General features: G+C 36.1%; 1 protein-coding gene across 11 annotated transcripts in view; it reads right to left on the reverse strand.

Annotated features, from left to right (window-relative positions):
• Positions 1-1,738: 1,738 nt before the first annotated feature.
• Cep63 (centrosomal protein 63) overlaps positions 1,739-22,313 on the reverse strand; it is a 52,044-nt gene continuing 31,469 nt past the window's right edge. For 7 of the 11 annotated variants that reach the window (XM_015487024.2, XM_015487021.2, XM_015487025.2 and 4 more), the window contains 9 exons: positions 16,753-16,986; positions 16,373-16,512; positions 15,495-15,632; positions 12,602-12,716; positions 10,705-10,902; positions 9,018-9,104; positions 4,997-5,199; positions 3,979-4,252; positions 1,739-2,117 (listed from right to left, as the gene is read on the reverse strand). In XM_015487024.2, the coding sequence (XP_015342510.1) occupies positions 1,959-2,117; positions 3,979-4,252; positions 4,997-5,199; positions 9,018-9,104; positions 10,705-10,902; positions 12,602-12,716; positions 15,495-15,632; positions 16,373-16,512; positions 16,753-16,986 (1,548 nt within the window). In that variant the 3' untranslated portion in view covers positions 1,739-1,958. Of the gene's footprint in view, positions 2,118-3,978; positions 4,253-4,996; positions 5,200-9,017; positions 9,105-10,704; positions 10,903-12,601; positions 12,717-15,494; positions 15,633-16,372; positions 16,513-16,752; positions 16,987-22,313 lie in introns of those variants that run through there. The other 4 variants (XM_015487026.2, XM_048794452.1, XM_048794455.1 and 1 more) reach the window with 2 other exon arrangements.

Consider the following 22,313-nt stretch of genomic DNA (forward strand, 5'->3'; position numbering starts at 1 on the left):
ATGTCCTCAGGTAGAATTTTAGCAAAGAGAGTCCAGAGCTCTTTGGGCAAGATGTAAATATATGGTGCTTGTCAGACATCCAAGAGAAGATATTTCTTAAGTGTGTAGCTATGAGGGCAGCTCTGAGGAGAGACCAAGATTAGTAATGAATGTTGGGGTCACTGGCCTATAGATGGTATTAAGAACTTAGAATAAAGTGGAAAATCTAGAGAAGAGTATGGTGAGTGAGAAAACCCCTATCAAAGCCCTAGGGGGTCCTCTGACATTCAGGCTAGAAAAGGAAAAGGCAGGGAAGTAGAGCTAGTTGGGAGTGGCCAGGGAGGGAAAGGGGTCACAGCACCAGGTGGTATAGAAGCCAGCAGAGGCCATGGTGTGGAATGATGCTCACACTCATTAGGTCACCAGTGACTGAAGGGTAAGAAGGTAGCTTCATGGTTGGCATGGACATGAATTGGAGAGGGTCGAGGAGAGAATGGAGAAGAACTAGACAGTCACTGAGACAGTCTGCAAAAAGAGGAGCAAATCTTCAGAGTAGCACATGTAATGGAGGGTTTTAGTTTTGTTTTTAAAGGGAGGAAACATACCAGGATTGTAGTCTGACGGGAAAGATTCACTGGAGAGGGGAGAATGGCAGGAGCTATGCCCTTAAGCCGGCAAGGACACCACACTTTCCCTTCTCCTCATCCCTGACTGTAAGTTCCTGTGCTGATGAAGTTCCTGTGATCCTCAACTGTTGGCTCTTCGGGGACCCTCCCCCGACCCTGCTCTTCTCTCCCTGTGCCCTCCTTGGTGGTTCCTATCAACCCTCAAGGTTTCAGATGCTCCTGTGTTGATATCCAGGCCTCTGCCTCTCACCTGAACCTTTCCTCAGCCTGTAGATGCTGAACGTTCCCACTGGCTGTCCCAGGGAGCTCCACACAGCAGAGGCAGCCCCTGCCCCTGCATCAACCTCTCTTCTGTTTCAGGGTGCAGCAAGAAGCTTGGCTCCCTGCCAAGGTCTTTGCTATACTCCCTTCACACTTTTCCAGCCAGACTCTGTATACACATGGCAAAGTGATCTATTGATCCAGATCCAGTGACTCTGTAACCACTGTGTATTAGTGAGCTTTTTATCCCTGTGACCAAAATACCTGGCAAGAATAACTTAGAGGAAGAAAAGTTTATTTTGGCTCATGGTTTCAGAGTTCAGTCCATGGTCTGCCAACTCCATTGCCCTGGGCCTAAGGTGAGACAGCACATCATGATGTAAGGTGATGACAGCCAGGAGGCAGAGAGAACAGTCACAGCGTAGGTGCCCGGGACAAACATAAACCCCAAATACACATTCCCCTGTGACCTTCTTCTTCCAGTCATGTCCCACCTGCCAACACATACCACCCAATACAGTAGTCCTTCCAATTATTGTGCGTGTGTGTGTGTATTTTCTGATGCTGTAGGACACAAAAGACTAGTCTTTTTTTCTTTCGAATTACTGATCCATCAGCTAGATCATCCCACTGATTATAGTTCTCATAATCTAAGCATTTCACCTACTGCTATACTCTCTACTGAGTTTTGGGGACACCTCATATTCAAATAATAACCATGCTTCTACCACACACTCCCCTTAAGGGAAGTTCCTCAAGCTACTTTATTTTCAAAATGTATCATGAAATCTTTATTTTAATTAGTGCACAGCTATTCACATTGAAGTTAGCAAGAAAAAAGTCACTTTATGACAATAAATATTCATATGAGAGAAAGTCTGCAAAGTGATTTATTCTCAGTTATTGCTGAAAGTTCTTCAAACAAACCAGTGCAGTAAAAGTGTCTAAGAGAAGCACCAATTTTTCAGGTTTCTTTACTACTGCTTTAGTAAGCATCATCTTGATAATGTTCATGTTTTTAAACTGCTCCTTCAGATGACAATAACTCTTCGATGTTTACTTTTATTTCCAAGTTTGTGATGTTATAAGTGGCTACATTAGGGTTGTGAACTGTCTCACTGTCTTTTCACTCTCTCTTTTCAACTCTTCAATGTGGGCATCTAGGCGTTCCAGAATATGATGAGACCTCAGTTCCTCCTCTTCCAAAAACCTGGTAGCTATGGAACCCAGGGGAGACACAGGTATGGAACACTAGGAGAGGACAAATTGTGATATGTATGAGTAAGTAGCAACTTACATTCCTAAAATGCACAATTCATGATATTTTCTAACTAACAATATTAAAAAGTGATTTCCCCTGAAAAGATATTTGTTTTCATTCTAATGACAAAAGCACTAAAAGTAAAAATTGGTAAGTTTTACAAAAATTAACACAGATCCCTCCCTTCTAACTCAAGTTGTATCAGTGTAAAATATGGAATAAATAGAATAAATTACTGGCCACTGGTCTGAAGAATAAATCAATTTCGACTTATATATCCTTCTGTTCCCCAGAAGAGAATATAGTTAATGTCTACTATTTCAAACTCACTTTAAAATTCTGAATGCTATTTTCATTTTAAAGTAACAAAAATCTGCCAGTTGAAATCAATATTTTACCCCACCCCTAAAATTCTACTCCACAGTCTTTTATATGAAGCTCATGATTCTAGCAATATTTCAGAGTTCAGATTTTAGAAAGGTAATACAGGAAATATGCCATATGCAGTCCACCCTCATTTGCAGTAGTTATGTTCTATGAAATCACCCTGAACACTGGATTAGTGAACACAGAACCACTGCCCCTGGGGAAAACACATACACCCCCTCACAGAGATCACAATCCTAAACTCTAGACACAACTCAGCCTGGTAGATTCTATATAGTCTCTACTTATGAAAGAGAAACAAGGCTTGGAGGTATTAAATGACTCTCCCAAGTTGCCCCTCATATACACTGGTGGAACTGGGACTCAAACCTGTGCAGCTGGCCCAGAGCTGTGCTTCCAGGACTATGCTGTGCTGTCCCACCCCCCACTGCCACCCACTGGCCATCTCTGCCAGAGCACCGAGGCAGGAAGGCCGAGTGCTGCCTTGTGCGACCTCAGCTGGGAACATGAAGTCAATGACTCCAACTTCTCACCACTGTGCATGTCCACAGATGACTGTGGAAGTGCCACAACAGAGTGTAGAAAGAAGGCAAACACACCATCTTTGATGGGTACCTGCCACAGTCTGAGGTTATGTCCCACAACTAAATACACTGATGTTTCTGAAACGAAATGCATGGATACTCACACTAATATAGAATAAACAGTCTACGCAGATCCCATTTAAGTCAGGGAAGTCTTTGGTATCAAGTTTTGCTGCCAAACTTAGGGCTTTTTGGATTTCATGATTACACATAAGGGAAATGTGGACTTATTTTAACACTAAAAGAAAACCTTTCCCCAGATTTATTGCAACCCTGCAAAGTCAAAAAACTCAACTTTACATGTATACAATCATAAGGTAGTGGGGAAAGAAGAACCCAAGGCACAGGCTTCTGTGCAGAAACAAAAAGACTGTGCAGTCTGCATAGCAGGGGAGGGAATAAGGGGACAGATCAAAGGCAGCCTCTGCCACCAGGGCCCTTGCACAGTGCCCAAACCACCCTCTGCACACTTGAGATGCACAACCTTCCTCCACCGCTGCCACCCACCCCTTTTCTACAGCTCCTCTTCCTTCTTCATTGCCTGTGCTGCAGGACTGTGGGGATGCTCACAGACGCTTCTAGAAACAACCATTCCAGTACAGAACTGGCCCTCTCTGAAAAAGACAGGAAGGGAGTTTCTAATTTGGGTTAAAAATGAATGAATACCTATAATTAATATTTCAGAACTAGGATATATTCTGAAAAGTAATCTTGGCTGAATGTCTTCACAAGCAAAACTCTAAGAAATACATGAACATAGAAAAGGGTAGTTATGATAGAGAATCCATAAGAAAAACAATCACCCTCTTCACCTTTAAAATAAAAAATGAAATCAAACTAAATAAACTAATGAGCTAGTAAGATCAGAAAGTTTCCATACCGAAGATACAAATTCTTCTTGGTCATTCAGACTGTCAGATGTAGTGTCAGAAAAATTGGCATTATTCGCATCTAGCACTGAACAGTTAGTCTGACACAGAAAGTAAGAAGGCAAAGAAACTGCAGAGCTGCAGGGGCTGACTTGAGGACTCAAAGGGGTGAGGACCCTGGGCATGGGGTCCACACCATCCGATGCTTTTCCTCTCACAGGGTGGAAACCTGTTTTGTAGTGCTCAGTCTTTATTCCATCAGGTCTGTGCTGGCCAAGGGCTGGCCTGGAGAGCAGATTAGAAAACAAAACAAATGAAAAACTGTTCCAACTCTTCTTTTTCCAACAGAAATGCTGTAGGAAGTTTACTTAGACATAAACAAAGAAGCCAATCAGTAAGGCTCTATAGTTTACCAAAGGAGCAGCCTACTCAGATAAGGTGCCCTTTTACTCATTCAGAGCCCAAATACCCAACCCCTACTCCAGGCCACGGCCCTCACCTACTTTTTATACAAAGGCCAGGAAGACAAACAAGCTGTAGAGTATCCTAGAGTGGTTCCCGATAGGATAGGGGAAGTAGAATGGGGTGAGGGTGTCAACAAAGGCTTTTGTTAGGGAAACACAAAAGCCATATTGTACGAGCTGAAGCCAGGCAGCTTGTCCTTGAATGCTTATTCCTCATGGTAACAGCCTAAAATTAATTGATCAAAAACAGAAAGGAAGTTTTTATAAAATGCCAAGTTCTGCTTCTTACAGGACAGGTGGAGTGAGGAGGCTGGAGGTAGCATGAAAAGGCTCAAGGGAGTAAACCTGAAGACTTTCCAGAGAGCAGAAAACTAAAGCTCTCATAAAAGTGCCATACAACTTCCCCTCCATTTTTTAACCTGACTGTGGCTTTGCTTGTGTATGCTGTACTTCAGAATTAAACACAGAGCCCTTTGATTTAATTTCTCTAAGTCATAAATTCTCAAAGAAATGAGAATTATATTTCCATGATACACATTTAAAATAATCTTTTAAGGAACTTTACTTAAACTCTGTATTCCTGAACTCAGTCGTTCTGCAGAGTGTCGGCTTAAAGATATTGTCTTTTTTTTGGCATATCTGAGTATCGATCTCCAGTTGAGATTTGGTATCCATCAAATCTTTCTGTAGTTGTTGATTTTCAGACACTAATTTATTTAATGCCTCAATATAATTCTCCTGAAGGTCTGTTAGTGAAATCTCTTTTGCCTAATAAAAAAGAATACTAAAGTCACTTAATTTGTACAAGAATACTTGTGACCTATGTCACTGCTGGCTGAAAAATAAAATTTTTTATTGTTGTAACTAGTTAAGTTGTGGCTTTCTTCAGAAAAAGTAAAGGTTTGTCTTTAGTTAAGACTAACGAGAAAAAGCATTCTGTTTCTTAGAGTAAATGGGAGTGGAAAGAAAGAGCACAATGGGATTCCTCATGTGACAGGAATATCAGAGGAGCTGGGGAAAGGATGGAAGCAGGATGCAGGAAAGCTGTGAGAGCCAAAAACAGTGATGAAAAAAGTAAATAACAGCAGCCATCTTGTTCTGCAAGAAGGAAAAGTCTGCACAGCCCCATTACACCTAGGGAAGAAAATCTACAGACCTAGTTCAAGGAAAGAAATTTAAACATAAGGTACTATGAAAAGAATTCTACAAGGACAAATTTTGAGCAAATATTCTCACATCCTAAATATCTTTACTTAACTAGCATCTAGGTTTGTACTCTTGGACAGGACAAGGCAGGATGTGAGAATGGTGGGATCATAGTAGCACTTGATCATAAGTTTTCTCTCTCTTCACTTCTATATGTTTCTTGGTAATACAGAACCATTTTTTTTTTCTAAGAACAACATTTTAATTAGCATTTTGCAAAATTATAGTGATCTTTGGAGAAAATCATTACTAATAATGATTATACCTTGTTCTTTATTTTTTAAATAGTTTTTGAGTTGTAGATGGACACAATACCTTTATTTATTTGTTTTTATTTTTATGTGGTGCTGGGGATCGAACCCAGTGCCTCATACATGCTAGGTAAGTGCTCTATCACTGAGCCATAACCCCGGCCCTACACCTTGGTCTTTTCTATAAAAGATTTTCTGAAATTACCTAACAGAAACATAAACTTTAAAATATATCTGTAACTACCTCTGTTCCCGTGACAATGAGCTACGAGATCTTTCAACAAGTTTTTCATGCAAGATAAAATCTTAGAGAAGAATATTTGCAGGACAGAGAAGCTAAACTGCAAACTACTGCCAGTTTTTAAAAACATGGAAATATTTTACTAGCTGCTATTTTTTAAGGATGATTAGAACTGAGAATGGAGGTGCATGCCTGTAATCCCAGCCACTTGGGAGACTGAGGCAGGATCAAAAGTTTAAAGCCAGTCTCAGCAACTTAGCAAGATGCTCTCAAAACTTTAAAAATATAAAAATAAAAAGGACTAAGGATATAACTCATATAGCTCAGTGGTAAATGTGCCCCTGGGTTCAAAAAGATAATAATGATAATGAGATAATTTATTAGATGTTTTTAGCCCAAACATTCATTTATAAAATTAATTCTGCCTTCTTACAAGTTGAAATACAAAAGGGGACTTTGTAACAATTATTTCTAAGGGCATTTATAACATGTTTATACTGTATAACTTCAAAACTAGATAAAGTTTAAACTGCTGACAGGATTTTAACACCCAGAGTTTGATGTCAGATATCATTAAGCATACTTTAAAAAAAAAAAAAATGATAAAACTTGTCTTTTCCTGGCACCTTTCATAAATTTCTCAGTTATTACTTTATTAAAAACAAATATAGATAAATGAATGTGAAAGATAATATAAAAACAGAATAGCAAGCACATACCTAACTACAAAGAAAAAACAAGTATGACCAGTTAAGTGGAGGCGTCAGGAAAAATTCAGCTGAACAGAATCTCTGGTCATAGTCTGACTCGAGTTCTCATTAGTGTTCTCAACTCTTAAATTTGAAAGTAAGGTGTAAGTATAACCTTATCCTTTGTAAGGTATACTTATACCTTATGACTGTATAAGATAAGGTACTCTCAATCAAATACTGCCAACGTCTGAGTCTTTTGAGGATTCTGTAGTGTAAACCAGATTCATTCCTGGATTTCTTTATGACTAGCTTAGTATTGACTTTATCAGGGCATCCAACATCATAAACTACCCATCCACTCAGCCAGCCACCTGACAAAACGTTTAGCTATTGTCTCTTCTATTTCTCCCATCCTTGTGTGTGTGTCCTTTAAAAAAAACAAAAGCAAAAAACCCCACAAACTTTTCATTATAGTATTAGAGATTTGAGAAGGAAACAAGATTTAAATGAATGTTTTCATTTGCCATTTTAAATGACAGCATAATATTTTATAGTATAGACAGCCACAAACTAACCATTTAAATAAATACTTCTGGTAGATTTTGAAATTCTGGATATTGCACACAACACTGACATGACCATTTTGCACATGTGCTCCTATAGGATGGGTTCTTTGGGGATACATTGATAACACACTGAAAAGCAATTCAGCAATGACTATGAAAATCAAAAATGTACATGACCCAGAAGTTTAGAGACTATGTATACTTATAAGCTTGACGGCGATTGCTAAACTGTCCTTCTGAACGGCCATATCAATTCTCTTTTTCATTAATAGTGCACAAGAAAGCCTATTTCCCTATATATTTGCTAACGGTGACTATAGTTTTTAAAAATCACCATAAAGCCAATTACCAAAGGAATTTTTTTTTTATTATTCTTATTAGGTAGGTTGAAAAGTTCTCCTTTTTTCACTTGATATTTATATTGTTTCCATGAATTATCTGTTTATATCAACTTGCCAATTTTTCTATTTGATTATCTTTTTCTTATTACCCTTGTAGGAAATTCTTATATATTAATGTTTTATCTTAACCTTTCATCTATTTACAGATTTTTTTCTATTAGTCTTTTTATGGAATCTTTTTGTCATCTAAAAATTTTATTTTATTTTTTTGGTGGCACTAGGGATTGAACCCAGGGCCTCACACATAATGACGCAGGCCTTTTACCACTGAGCTGTTCCTAACCCCCAAATTTTACATTTTTATGTTTTAAAATCCTTTGTGACTTCCTGATGCTTAGAGAATTTTACCATATGAAAGACTATAAAAAATAATCCCCCATTTTTCTAGTTGAAATAAAGTATTCTTCTAGCTTTTTTCACTTTTTTCCATCTTAGCCTCCTGATTGTGAAATTAGCAATACTTGGGAACAAATGCGGAGCACTGTGGAAGCCTGATACTCTGTAGAAATTCTTTTTTTCTGTATTTCCACAATCTGTGGGTATCTGACCTACATCAAAGAAAAGATGGATCAGAACAGAGGTATCATTTGAAAAGTACAGGAATTTGTAACAATATAGTTAAAAGAGCATCACACTGTTTATAACTCACTGTTGCTAATGGTGTGCTCTGGGGTTTCACAGAAGATTTTATGCATTTTTTATTCTCCCTACCAAATTCTTCTGATGTCTTAAAGACTCCTATTATAGTCATCCCTGTATTCTTCACAGCACCTACTAAAATATTTTAAGTATAAAAGATTCTAAAACATTTGATTAAATGAATTATGTCTTATAGAAAGTAATTAAAACTAAATTGCTTGAAAGATGATATACCTTGTAATGAAAAGATATTGTGAACATAATAAATAATAAATAATAAAATCATCATTTAGCATTTATTGTATATTTACTCAATGCCAAGTACTATGCCAAGTCCTTTATATACTTGCCCCCTACTAAGAACACAGGCTGTACATGTTTATCATCATATACATGTTATAAAATAATACCTTCCTACTGCTGGAGTGGAAAGTCACATTTTGTTCACTTCCATCACTGTTTTCATCTCATTTTAAAAAATTTCTGAAGGAGCATCCACTAGTTTAATCTTAACTTATTCTTTATACCATCAGCATTTACAAAGTGATTTTTAAAGGCTTTAAAAAAAAAGAAAAACTTCTATTTTTTACCTCATGTAAACCCAATTCCAACTTCATCACCATTTCAGAAAGTTGACGATTTTCTAACTTTAATGATTCCACCTGATTCAAAATCTCCTGACAAAGGAAAAAAAAATATGTGTGTGTATGTGTATATATTTATATAAATACACATATATAATCAAATGCATTATACAAAATTTTGCACATGCCATTTTTACCACGCTAAGTTGCATTCTTTGATCATATACACATATCCATACAATATGAACAAGCACACATGCTTTTCAAAAGGATGAGTTGAAGGCATTTACTGGGTGAATTAACATATATGTGATTATCATTCCATGAAGATGAACAAGGTATGAAGCAGCAAAGCTTCAGTTCACAGGCCAACCTCTAACCACTTTCCTGCATTAGTCTTCTCCAACTTGACTTCCACCTCCAACATCACATCCAATTGCACTTCTTTAACAACATACTAACTGGTTTTCAATCCTAACTCTCCTAGTTTTTCTGCTTGACTATTCCTCTTGAAAAGATCCGTGCCTTCTTTGGCTTCCTTCTTCCTTACCAAAAACTATCTGGTAGCTTCCTCAATGCTACAATTTTTTTTAAGCTCCATTCCAATATCATTTTTACTTTAAGTAATAAGTATCCTAAGATTGGTACAAGTCACTGCCCTATATATTCTATGCTTTTTCATTATAATCTCTAAGATTCTCAGAAGTTTTCAAACATCAGCTTCATGTAAGGAAGGACTACCATAGCTAACCCAGATTTTAACCTTGAACTCCAGGCTTTCTGTGGCATTGATTATTAGACATTTTCACAAAAAATCCAGCCTTTCTCTCAAATTCAACAAGCCAAATCAATTGCCTCCACCAACTTCCCTACTAAGTATACTGCTCACACAAATTCATTATCCTTATCCAAATTTCATTATAGAGCACCACTTTCCAGTTGTTTAAGTTTAAATCCTGAATGGCATCTTTCCTTAAATCTATCTATCTCATCTACTTTGTCCAATCAAATACAAAGCCCAGGCAATTTTACCAACTCCAGAACGCATCCATTTCCCTCTACATCCTGTATCCACTGCTCAGACCATTTTATTTTTGTATATTGCTGCTATTCCAGCACGGGAGTGCTCTCTTTGCTTCCTTGTTCCTTTTCCACTTGAGACCATAGGACCTTGTACTCCTGCCTACAGCATTCTCTACTGACCTAAAGATCACACTAGAAAGCCTTCACAGAGCTCACTGGAACTTTCAGGGCCTGTCCCTGATTTCTAGCCTCATCCCATCCACTCAACCCACTTGTATTCCAGTTTCAAGCACAGCTAGCATATTATATTCTCTTAGAGACCTCTTTGTGCTCACTTCCCTTGTCTGACACACTCCTCCTCCCCTCTCACCCAGCTCATCCCTATTCAGTCCTCAGGTCTTAACTTAGGCACCATACCCTCTGGGAAGCCTCATTGAGTGATCTAGATCCACGATCCCTAGGTATTCCTAACACTTTGCATACACCACTAACAAAAGTCTGCACCCACTGTCACCTCCCCAAAATTCTTACTAGGCTGCTTGCTAACTAGCATACCCTGAGACCAAAGTAGGTATCTAATAAAAATTTACTAAATACCATGGAAATTACATCTTTAATAAATTCAACCTTCAAAAACGAACATCACATAGAATTTTTGTTCAGGCTCAACCTTGTGCTCCACTGCTTTTTCTTCTGCCTTCTGCATCTCTGCTTTGAGTTGCTTCTCCATGTCTGAGGAAGAACACTTGGCAGAGGCAATAGTGATATCTCGCTGATGCAGCTCCCGAGTTAACTGAGAGATTTCTACCTTCATTCCTTCTAGTGCAGAGCTATAACTCTGGTCAGCCTGTAAAATCTGTTCTTTCAACTATAAAACAGGAGAAAGTAAAACACCAAAAGTTAAGAGAAATCATTTAGACAGAAAAATATATTAATGGTTAATAAACAAAGGTATCATTACCTTATCTCAGGACAACATCTTTCCTGGATTAACTCTGCAGAAAATTAGCAATTTACCAATTTCCATATCTACACTGAAGGTCAGGAGGTTATACTCATCATCATTTATTATTTCTCAAAAAGAGAAAGCTTTCATTGAGACATGTTTAAAATAACATTTAGAGTTCAGAATGAGCAGGCTTTGATTATCTTGACAATAATTAAATACCGAAAGAAAGAAGGCACTTGCCCTGAGCACATTCTACTCCTAAATATTAAGTGGTTCTTTGGACTACATTTTTTCTCCCACTGAAAATAACCCCTATAGATTTATATTCAGAATATATAAAGAATTCAAAAAACTTAACACTAACTCCAATCAATAAACAGGTTAAAAAAACAAACAAACAAAAAAACCCTAAAATACATTTCTCAAAAGAAGAAACATAAAAGACCAACAAATATATGAAAATAAAATGTTCAGCATCTCTAGCAATCAGGGAAATGCGAATCAAAACTACATTAAGATTTTGGGCTGGGGATATAGCTCAGTTGGTAGAGTGCTTGCCTCACATGCACAAGGCCCTGGGTTCAATCCCCAGCACCAAACAAACAAAAAAAACTACACCAAGTTTCATCTCGCTCTAGTCAGAATAGCAATTACCAAGAATACAAATAATAAATGTGGTGAGGATGTGGGGGAAAAGGTACACTCATACACTTTTGGTGGGACTAAAAATTAATACTACCACTCTAGAAACCAATATAGAAAATCCCCCCCCCCAAAATAGAACTGAAACCATCATCTGACCTAACTATCCCACTCCTCAGTTTTTAATCAAAAAAACAAAAATAAAACACTAAAACTGGCATACTACTAGTGATACAGTCGATGTTTATAGCAGCACACTTTACATAGACAAATTATGGAACCACCCCCCCAAATGCCTGTCAATATAGGAATGGATCAAGAAAATGTGGTCTATATTACACAATGGAGTTTTACTCAGCCATAAAGAAGAATGAAATTATGGCATTTGCCAGTAAATAGATGGAATAGAGAACATCATGCTAAGTGAAATAAGCCAGCTTCAGAAAATCAAAGGTCATGTGTTCTTTCATATGCAGAATCCAGAGCAAAATAAGGGGATAAAGGGAGAATCCAATATCATAAAAATATCAGTGGAGCAGAGGAGGAGCCTGGGAGGGAGGGAAGGAAAAACAGGAGAGGGAATGAATTTAATGAAATAAAGCTATGTGCATATATAAATCTACCACAGAAAATTCTACCTTTATGTATATGTAGAAAATAAATCGAAAATAAAAAACCTAGTGAAAGGAAGTTCAGTAGAGTAGAAAAGTGGAATAGGAGGAGGGAGGAGGAAAGGGAATGTGGAGAGCAGGGACTGAAATAGAGTAAATCAAATTCCATGCATGTAAGATTTTGTCAAAATGAACCAAACTAGTATGCTCTTAAAAAAAATAAAAATAAAAAAATGATCCACAAGATCCATTTCATAACCCTTCACAATTCTGAAAAAATAAATAAAGACCTTTCTAACCTCCCAACCCATACCTCAGTCTAAAAATATGTCCAGTTTTGTGATCCCAGGCATATAGGTTTTTACCTTCTTAATCTCTGCCCTGTACTCATTGTTATGTCCTTCCATCTTCTTTAGTTCTTCATATTTCTCCATTAGCTCTTGGCTCAGCTGTTTACATGTTGCACTCACAGATTCCAAACTGTATTACACAGACACAGTCACATATTTAAAACAAAATAAAAGTCCTGAAACCCACAAGTTAAATTATCTAATTTACTTTTTTTTTTTTTTAATCACCCAGTGCAGAGGATGGAACCCAGGGCCTCACACATGCTAGGCAAGCACTTAACCACTAAGCTACACTTCAGTCTTCCAATTATCCTTCTTGATGACCAGAAAATATCCAGCTACTATGTTAAAACATTAGTCCACAGCCCAAATTAAATCTTATTCCAATGTCTTTAGGACCATCCAAATGTTTGGCAATACTTTTGATTTCCGTATTTACCTATACTTCTCTCTGCTTAAAATTAAACTAGCTACAAAAAAATCATAAAGTTAACAAAAATTTAATTTTTTTATCTCTAATATACCAGAGAGCACCAACACAGAGCTGTTACCATAGAGTCACTTTTCACAACACATAATTACATACAATCCTATGCATAGCCACAAGGATAACTTTTCGAGAGTTCCTGACTCATTACCCTTACTCAAGAATCAATACTTCATCAGATATAAAAACCTAAGAAGAGAGGTATAGTGTCTCTCTTACCTCACGCTCATTTCTATTAATATGATCTTTTTGCTCCTAAGCTGATAAACCTCATGGTTTATCATTTGCTATGCTGGCTTCTTGTCTCTTAAGAGTGTATCACCTCCTGGACTACAAAGTACCTCCTTCCCCTCCCACCAGGCAATGGACGGCCAACACCCTTTCAAGAATCAAATCAGCATTTCCCAGATTAAAGGGACCCTAACCCTCACTCCCCTAATGACCTTAAATACAATTTATTTTCAATTCTTATAGTTTGAATGTAAAACTCTTCTTGGATTTTCCGCCTCAAATTTGCTTGTTTGAATTCCTCTTAGAATAAGTCTTTCACTGCTTATCTCCCTACAAATTTAGCCATTATCCCCTCAGCCCTTACATCATATGGTTCTCAACTGTTTCATGAACACTTAATATTCATCTACATTCTTTCATCAACATAACCAACTTACCAAATAAACTATCATTTGAAAATATCATTTTTGTAATATAAGAGCACAAAAAAGACTTAATTAAATTTCCCCATTTCTTGTTTTAGGAAATATTTTTGTTCGAACTAAACAATACAAACCATTTAAAATAGTACTCTATTTTTTTTTTTTTAAAGAAAAAAAATTTAAGCCACTGGTTTATTACTGAACACTGGTGTCTGTATCCATTTATTCTAATTTTACCTATTTCTAAAAATCCTAAAATGTTCATTTGTTTAGTACTTGGTACATGATTACAATGTGCCAAATACTGAAGTTCAGAGAGAAGAAAAATCAGAAACCATCTTGTACTCTCTGCTGATGGGAAAATCAGGGCCTACAGAGGCTCAAGTGCCCAAAGTAATGCTACCGGTCAGAAACACTGACAGCTTCAATGCCTGAAAAGGATAGTAAAATAAATATACATATAAAAGATTAACAAAAAAGTCCATCAATAAAAAAATGTAATAAACTTCAGTTCCAATATAAAAAATATGATGAACTTTATTTTATTTAACCTAAAGCATGTATACATGCAAAGAATGCACACAAAGAATATGCTGAGTATACCAAAAGAAACAAAAATATGTGCGTGTGGTGGTGGGCTGTAGTATTTAACATGGAGAGAAAACACTCAGAAAATACTGAGTGGTTTCCAAATTCAGAAATAAAACTGAAGACAAAAAAATGTATTACTTAAAGTTAACCTAAAAAGTGTAGAATGGCACTTTTTGTTGATGTTCTTTGTTTCCCTGAAAGATAATAGTATTTCTGATCTTCTACATACAGAAAATGTTAGTATATTAATGATTGTGATTAATATGGTCACAACAAACATAAACTTATTTCCCAGTCAAAAAAGTTGGAAGCAGGACAACAGGAGTTAGTTGGGTATAGTGTGGCATTGGTGAGGATTCAATTAACATCCAAGGAAATCTCAACATGGCGGCAGAACAAAAAGGAGGAGCACTACGTGTTCTGTGAACTCTCCAAGCCAAACTAAAGGGGTTCTAAACAAGTTAAGGATAAAGAAGTAGAAACAGTACAGACAACTCCTTAAAGAATGTTATTTTTAAAGAGAGCAGGAAAATGTGAAAGTAATTTGATGATGATATAGGATTAAAGGAGGGTTCTAATTTTTTCCAAAATGAGAGATATTACACTGATTATTTTATATCAGTGGAAAAGATCTAACAGAGACGAAGAACTTCATGAAGTAGAAGAAAAAAGGAAATAGCTTCAGAAACATGATACAAATGGATGGGTAAATCTTAGGAGCACAGAAGTACATCTATCTGTTCATCCACAGATTATGGGCACAGATGTAGCAGACCAGTAGATCTGGTGGTAGAAAGATTAGACAGAAAAATTAATTGCTTACGTTTTCTCAAAGATATAAAAAAGTCATCTGTGGATGCTAGAGGGAAAAAAAAAAACTTTTCACTGAGACTATTATATTACCGTACTGGATAAATACGGTGATCAAAAATTCACCTTAAAAATTAGGTTTTTGAGCTGGGTGCAGTGGCACACACCTGTAATCTCAGCAGCTCAGGAGGCTGAAGCAGGAGGATCACAAGTTCATAGCTAGCCTTACCAATGGCGAGGTGCTAAGGAACTCAGTGAGACCCTGTCTCTAAATAAGATACAAAATAGGGCTGGGGGTGGGGCTCAGTTCAATCCCCAGTACCAAAAAAAAATTTTCAGTTTTTGAAACGTGTATATAATTATCTACCTGCCTTCAAGACGAGTCACCTCTGCCTGCAGAAGTTCTTCACTTGCATGGGTGAAATCCAGATGGGAAAGCATACTATCTATGTCCTCCTGCCCTTGAGGGGTGTACTTCCTTTCTGCCTGGGACTCCTCCAGTGGCCTATGGAAGGACACAAATGATTGTTACAAGCCTTTAATCGTTGCAAACAAAAACAATGCACAGTCTATTCCCAACTGTTTTGGGTAATTAAGCTCTTAAGAATTCATCAGTTTGTCTCCTGCTTTATGAAAAAAATACTGGGAGAGCAGAGTCAAGAAATGCTACTTCCCAAGAGTCAGCAGCAATTTACTCCCTTCTTAACTGGGATTTGGCCTGGAGAAAAGCCAGATTAAATGGCAAAATCACCTTCTTGACACATACATCAAAGATAAGATACAGGACAGTTCTGGAAAGAATAAAAGTATTCTAGAGTTAAGTTAAACAAAAGGAAAATAGCTCACTCTATTACTTTCCACTAAAAACCCTAATGCATATGAAAAACTAAAATTAGTTTTAGGAATATTTTTAAAAGGGTTAGCTTGATCATTACCTACTCTACACCAAGGAAGGGAGGTCTTCCAGGAAGGGACTACAATTCCCTTCGGATCTGGATTTTACCAAGAGTGTGGAATAAGGATTTCTAACTTTCTAAATGTCAGCCTTGGTTAGGAACCCAAAATGAAAGCATAAAAAACTAACCATTCACAGTTTTATAACCCCACAAAAATCTAACTTAGAAATCAAAACTGAATAAGAAAATCCACAATATAATCAAACACAAAATTGTGAACATGCAGTATCAATGCTTAAAGTCAAACCACCAAGTAGGTAAAATGAATAATAGTTAAGATTAAACACACCTTATGGCCTCTGGTGTGTGTTGAGTGCCAGTTACTTTTAATTTTGCTTGTAGCTTCTCCTTTTGCATTTTTGCCTCACGGATGAAATTTTCTTGAGTCTGAAGATTTGCCTTCAATTCTCTCTTTTCATCCTGCAGAGCCTGCAAAGTACTCAGGGGGGAGGGGGAAATTATACAGTATTACAATTCTTCTATTTCATCAGAAAAGGAAGCCAAGGAATCAAACTGTACATAACAGGCACTATTACAGCCATCTATATCTGAGCCATCAGTTATAGAGTAGGGAAGAACCATAGATTTTGGAACCTAGTTCTAGGTTAATTATTCTCTTAGAATACTCATACACACGTTTCCCTCAAGTCTAGTAATTTTAAAACACACCTCTAATAGTTTCTCAGATTCCCTCAGTTTTTCTTCTTTTTGTCGCTGCTCCTGTAGAATAGTCATATTGGTTCCAACCAAGTCATTAACCCTCATGTTAAGGCGCTCAATTTCCAACTCATTGGCACAGATGGTGTCCTTGGCTCGCTCAAGTTTACTGCTCAGGTGCTGAATTTCCGATTGGCTGGACAGCTCTACAGACTCTAATTTCTGTTTCCGATTGCTGAGCTGAGCCTACAAACACACAGATTATCAATGGGTAAAAGGGAAATGATGAAAGAACAAACAATGAATAAGGAAGAATAAAATAAAACTGAAAAATAGAAAGCATTAGCTCACTAAAAAATATAAGTACCTTAGGAAGGTGTAGAAAAAAATTGAGAAAATAAGGGGATTCTTCAGAAGAGAGGCTGCCCAACTAACTAAAAAGACCACAGTTGCATTATTCCACCTACACATAGGAAATTAGAACTATAATACATTATCCTATTTCCGATAGAAATTCAGATATTAAAATTGTAAAAATCACCAAACTTCTTAAATTTTCACTCTCTACCCACCCCCAAAGTATGTTTACGTTGTATGTAGTTTAAATATTCTGTTTTAACATTCTTTTCAGATACATACAAAGACTTGGATTCAGATTATTCAAAATGACCAGAAAATGCTATCTAAATCTGGTAGGGAGACTGAAGAATTGTATTTACTGAGGAAAAGTACTTGAAGGAAAGGGGAGATTATATCTATCATCAGTTTTTGGACATTTCCTAAGCTAGAAGATTTAACCAAAACATAACATATTTGAAATTAGTTTCTTTCTTTCTTATTAGTACTGGAAATTATACCCAGGGGCACTTTATTAATGAGCTACATCTCAAATCCTTTTAATTTTTATTTTATTTTGAGATAGGGTCTTGATAAGTTTGTTTAGAGTCTCACTACATTGCTGAAGTATTGGCTAACTTATCTAAGCAAACCAGTTCATCTAGATTGGCAACTTCAAATCTAAACAACTTTCTACTTTTGAAAAATCAACATAGTAAATAGCATTCTTTTATTGATTTACTATTTCAGTTGTGCAAAAATACATAGGTTTTTTTAAAAGCACAGTGAAAAATACATCATCTTAAGTAAAAATTCTAAATTTTCATTAACTAGAATTAATATACTAGGCTTATACTGTCTAATATGGTAGTCACTCGTCATATGTGGCTATTAAGCATCTAAATTTGTGGCTAGTTTGAACTGATATATGTTTCAGATGTAAAATATACATGGAATTTCAAAGGCTCGGTTTAAAAAAAAAAACAAACAAAGACTGGAGTCAGGTGTGGTGATACACACCTATAGTCCCAGCAACTCAGGAGACTGAGACAGGAGGATCCCAAGTTCAAGCCAGCATCAGCAACTTGATGAGGCCCAAGGCAACTTAGGGAAACCCTGTCTCAAAAAAAAAAAAAAAAAAAAAAAAAAAGACTAGTTGGCAAAATTAAAAGTAAACTGGGTAAAGCACACACAACCTAAATGTAATAGCAAAAGGCTTATACTTCATACTTAATGTATGAAAAGCTCTTTCAAAATAGTAAAACACACACATCCTAAAAGAAAAAAATGAGTAAAACATGCAAATAATTTGGAAAATCATGAAAACAGAAACATGGAAAGTTTTTTGAGTTCTTTATATATCCTGCTCAACTTCACTCATAATTAAAAAATGATAAGCAATAGAAATAATTGGATGGTATTATTGGAAGAAATAGCCTATTCAACAAATAGGCTGGAAAACTGAATGTTGGGAAAACTGGAAATCCATATGTAGCAAAATGAAATTAAAACTCCCACCCTGCACAAAAAACAACCCAAAGTGGATCAAAGACTTAGGCACTAGAACAGAGAACCTGCACCTAATACAAAAAAAAAAAATAGGCCCAAATCTCCACCATGGTGGCTTGGAACCTGACTTCTTTAACAAGACTCCTAAAGCACAAGAAGCAAAATCAAGAATCAAGAAATGAGATGGAAGGGCTGGGGTTGTGGCTCAGTGGTAGAGTATTCGCCTAGCATGTGAAAGACGCTGGGTTCAATCCTCAGCATCACATAAAAATAAATAAAAATAAAGGTATTGTGTCCATCTACAACCAAAAAAAAATTTTTTTTAAAGAAATGGGCTGGATTCAAACTAAAAAGCTTCTTCTCAGCAAAGGAAACAATAATAATGTGAAGAGAGAGCCTACAGATTGGGAGAAAATCTTTACCACACACACTTCAGATAGAGCACTAATCTCCAGGATATATAAAGAACTCAAAAAACTTAACACCAAAAAGAACAAATAACCCAATAAATAAATGGGTTAAGGAACTGAACAGACACTTCACAGAAGAAGAAACACAATCAATTAATAAACATGAAAAAAAATGTTCATCATCTTTAGCAATTAGAGAAATACAAATCAAAACTACGCTAAGATTTTATCTCATTCCAGTCAGAATGGCAATTATCAAGAATACAATGGTTGTTGGCAAGGATGTGGGGAAAAAGTACACTCATATATTGCTGGTGGGACTGCAAATTGGTGCAACCACTGTGGAAAGCAGTATGGAGATTCCTCAGAGAACTTGGAATGGAACTATCATTTGACCCAGCTATCCCACTCCTTGGTTTATATACAAAAGACTTAAAAGTAGCATACTACAGTGACACAGCCACATCAATATTTAGAGTAGCTCAATTCACAATAGCTAAACTATGGAGCCAACCTAGATGCCCTCTGACAGATGAATGGACAATGGGATATTACTCAGCCTTACAGAAGAATGAAATTATGGCACGTGTAGGTAAATGGATGGAACTGGAGAATATCATGCTAAGTGAAATAAGGCAAACTCAAAAACCCCAATGTTTTCTCTGATAAGCAGATACTGATCCATAATGGTGGGGTGGGGGTAGAAAGGAATGAAGGAACTTTGGATTGTGTATAGGGGAATGAGAGGAGGCTGGGGGGGTGGTACGGTGGGATGAGGATGGGAAGGATGGTAGAATGAGACAGACATTATCACCCTATATACATGTATGATTACACTACCAGTGTAACTCTGCACCATGTACAGCCAGATCAATGTACACAATTTGTGTACAATATGTCAAAGTGCATTCCACTATCATGTACAACGAATAAAAACCAATTAAAAAATTTAAAAATGTTTAAAAAATTATATAGTATTTTTTTTACTTTTAAGATTAGAAAAGATAAGCCTAAAGGTGGAATAACTAAAAAAATATATAATAATAGTGCCCTGTTTGGGGGAAGTGTAAGGAAATGGTCATTCTCACACATTGCTGAAAGACATCCCTATCAATCCATCTTGCAGAGCACTTTGGAAAGATACATTAAAATCTTTAAGAATGTACAACTACTCTGATGCAGCAATTTCATTCTAGGGCCATTAAAAAGATAAATGGGCAGATACTCCTAAATGTTCATAGAAGGATGTTCATCGAAGCACAATTTATAAGACTGAAAAATTTTAAACTAAATTTCTATAATAAGGAATTGGTTACACAAATTATAATACATTTAATGGGAAAATGAACTTCCATGCAATCATGATAACTTCACATTTGCTCACATGTCATCTTTAAATAGAAAACACCTTAAAGCATTGAAAATTACAACACTGTATTATAAAGTACTTAGCATAGTGACTGTCAAAATAAACACTCTATACAGTTTTAAATTATGTTTCATGGAAAAGTTCAAACATACAAAGATACAGAGATATAAGATGATGATCCTCCATATACTCATCACTTACCTTCAAAACTTACAACAATTTGCTATTGTTATTTTTTTTTTTAAGTATAAAACGACTCCTCCCATCCCAAATCCGAGCATTCAACTTAATTTCTAACAAATGTGCAGGAATGTAACAGTCTGCATTATATAAGCACAGAAAAAATTTGCATCAAAATATTAATCATAATGAATCTCTAGGATGAAATGATGGATGATATTATTTCCCATTTTATCTATATTTCCTCATTCTTATAAAATGAACATATATGTAATTTTAATAGCTGACTAAAAAGAATTCAAGGAAATATGTAACACAAAAAGAAGCTACTTCTGAACTCTATTTTTAGATGCTAACAATATGCAAGAAATAAATTATACCAAGAATTTTTTTAAATGGGAGTGGTGATGTGTTAATGTCTACCCACGGAAATTCCTGGCTTTTCTACTGTTATTGTTCAATGGTGACCTATACATCAACCAAGTGTAATGAATCAATCTTGACTAGACTCCTGACTATAAAAGTTACATCCAACAATGAAAGGAGTTTTTAGATACTGGAGAATTTGAACAAACTGGACATTAAAATTATATTAAAAAGATATTATTTTGTTATTGTAATACTGTAATTACTGTAGGTTTTTTTTAAGTCCTTATCTGTTGGGAAAGATGATAATGTCTATGATTTGCTTTGTTACATCCTAGCCAAACATAAAATGTGAGGAAGAGTACACAGTTTTAGTTTTGCAAGATGAAAAAGTCCTAGAGATCTATGGTACAACCATGTGCATACAGTTAATATGAATTCAGTGTACACTTAAAAACTGCTTAGGTGGCAAATTTTGTTATGTTTTAATCACAATCTAAAAACAAAAACAAAAAAACTGGCAACATGATGGTAGATATTAGTGCTGGGTAACAAGTACACAGACGTTTATTTAAATGTTTAAATAAACTTTTTTTTTAGTATTTATTTTTCAGTTTTCGGCGGACACAACATCTTTGTTTGTATGTGGTGCTGAGGATCGAACCCGGGCCGCACGCATGCCAGGCGAGCGCGCTACCGCTTGAGCCACATCCCCAGCCCCTAAATAAACTTAATATACATCATCGTACATAGTGAGTCACAGAAAGGTTTAATTTTGTTTAGTTTGCCAAAAGAGACAGAGACACACATTTATAAGTGACAATTTAGTTAAACATTCAGTTTTAGTTTAAACAAAACTATCAGAAGAATAGTTCACATATTCTTAGTAGGGAAAACAGATGTTGGCTCTCTGAAGGCTGCTTATTCTAGCTCTAGTTGAATTATGGTAAATAAAAATCCCATTTTACTAACAATGAAGTTTTAATTAGACAGCTAATAATCACAATAATAATTTGAAATTGGAAAACAGCAATTTTAAAAAAGGATCTACAATCAGTAATAACACCATGGATAAATAATCGCAAACTGAAAAAATTAAGATTGCTTTTTTTGCAATCTGAAGGCTATATTTAGAATAGAACAATATCTTATAGCAATTAAGTTTGCATAGTACTTTAGCACTCAGATCAAAAAATCCTGTTGAATTTTGTTGTCCTGTACAGGCTCAGTAGCTTCCTGTACCTTAAAATATATATATTTTTTTCCCTTGGAATTGCTATGGGTCCTCTCCTGTCATTCTGAGTAGAGTCACATACAGCAGAGCTATTCTTGATAGTTTACCTGACAGCTGACATTTCAGGAAAATGAACAAAATGTTAATATAGTATGAAGACTTAAAACAA

Source organism: Marmota marmota, unplaced genomic scaffold (assembly GCF_001458135.2).
Source record: "Marmota marmota marmota unplaced genomic scaffold, marMar, whole genome shotgun sequence".
NCBI classification, from domain to species: Eukaryota; Metazoa; Chordata; class Mammalia; order Rodentia; family Sciuridae; genus Marmota; species Marmota marmota.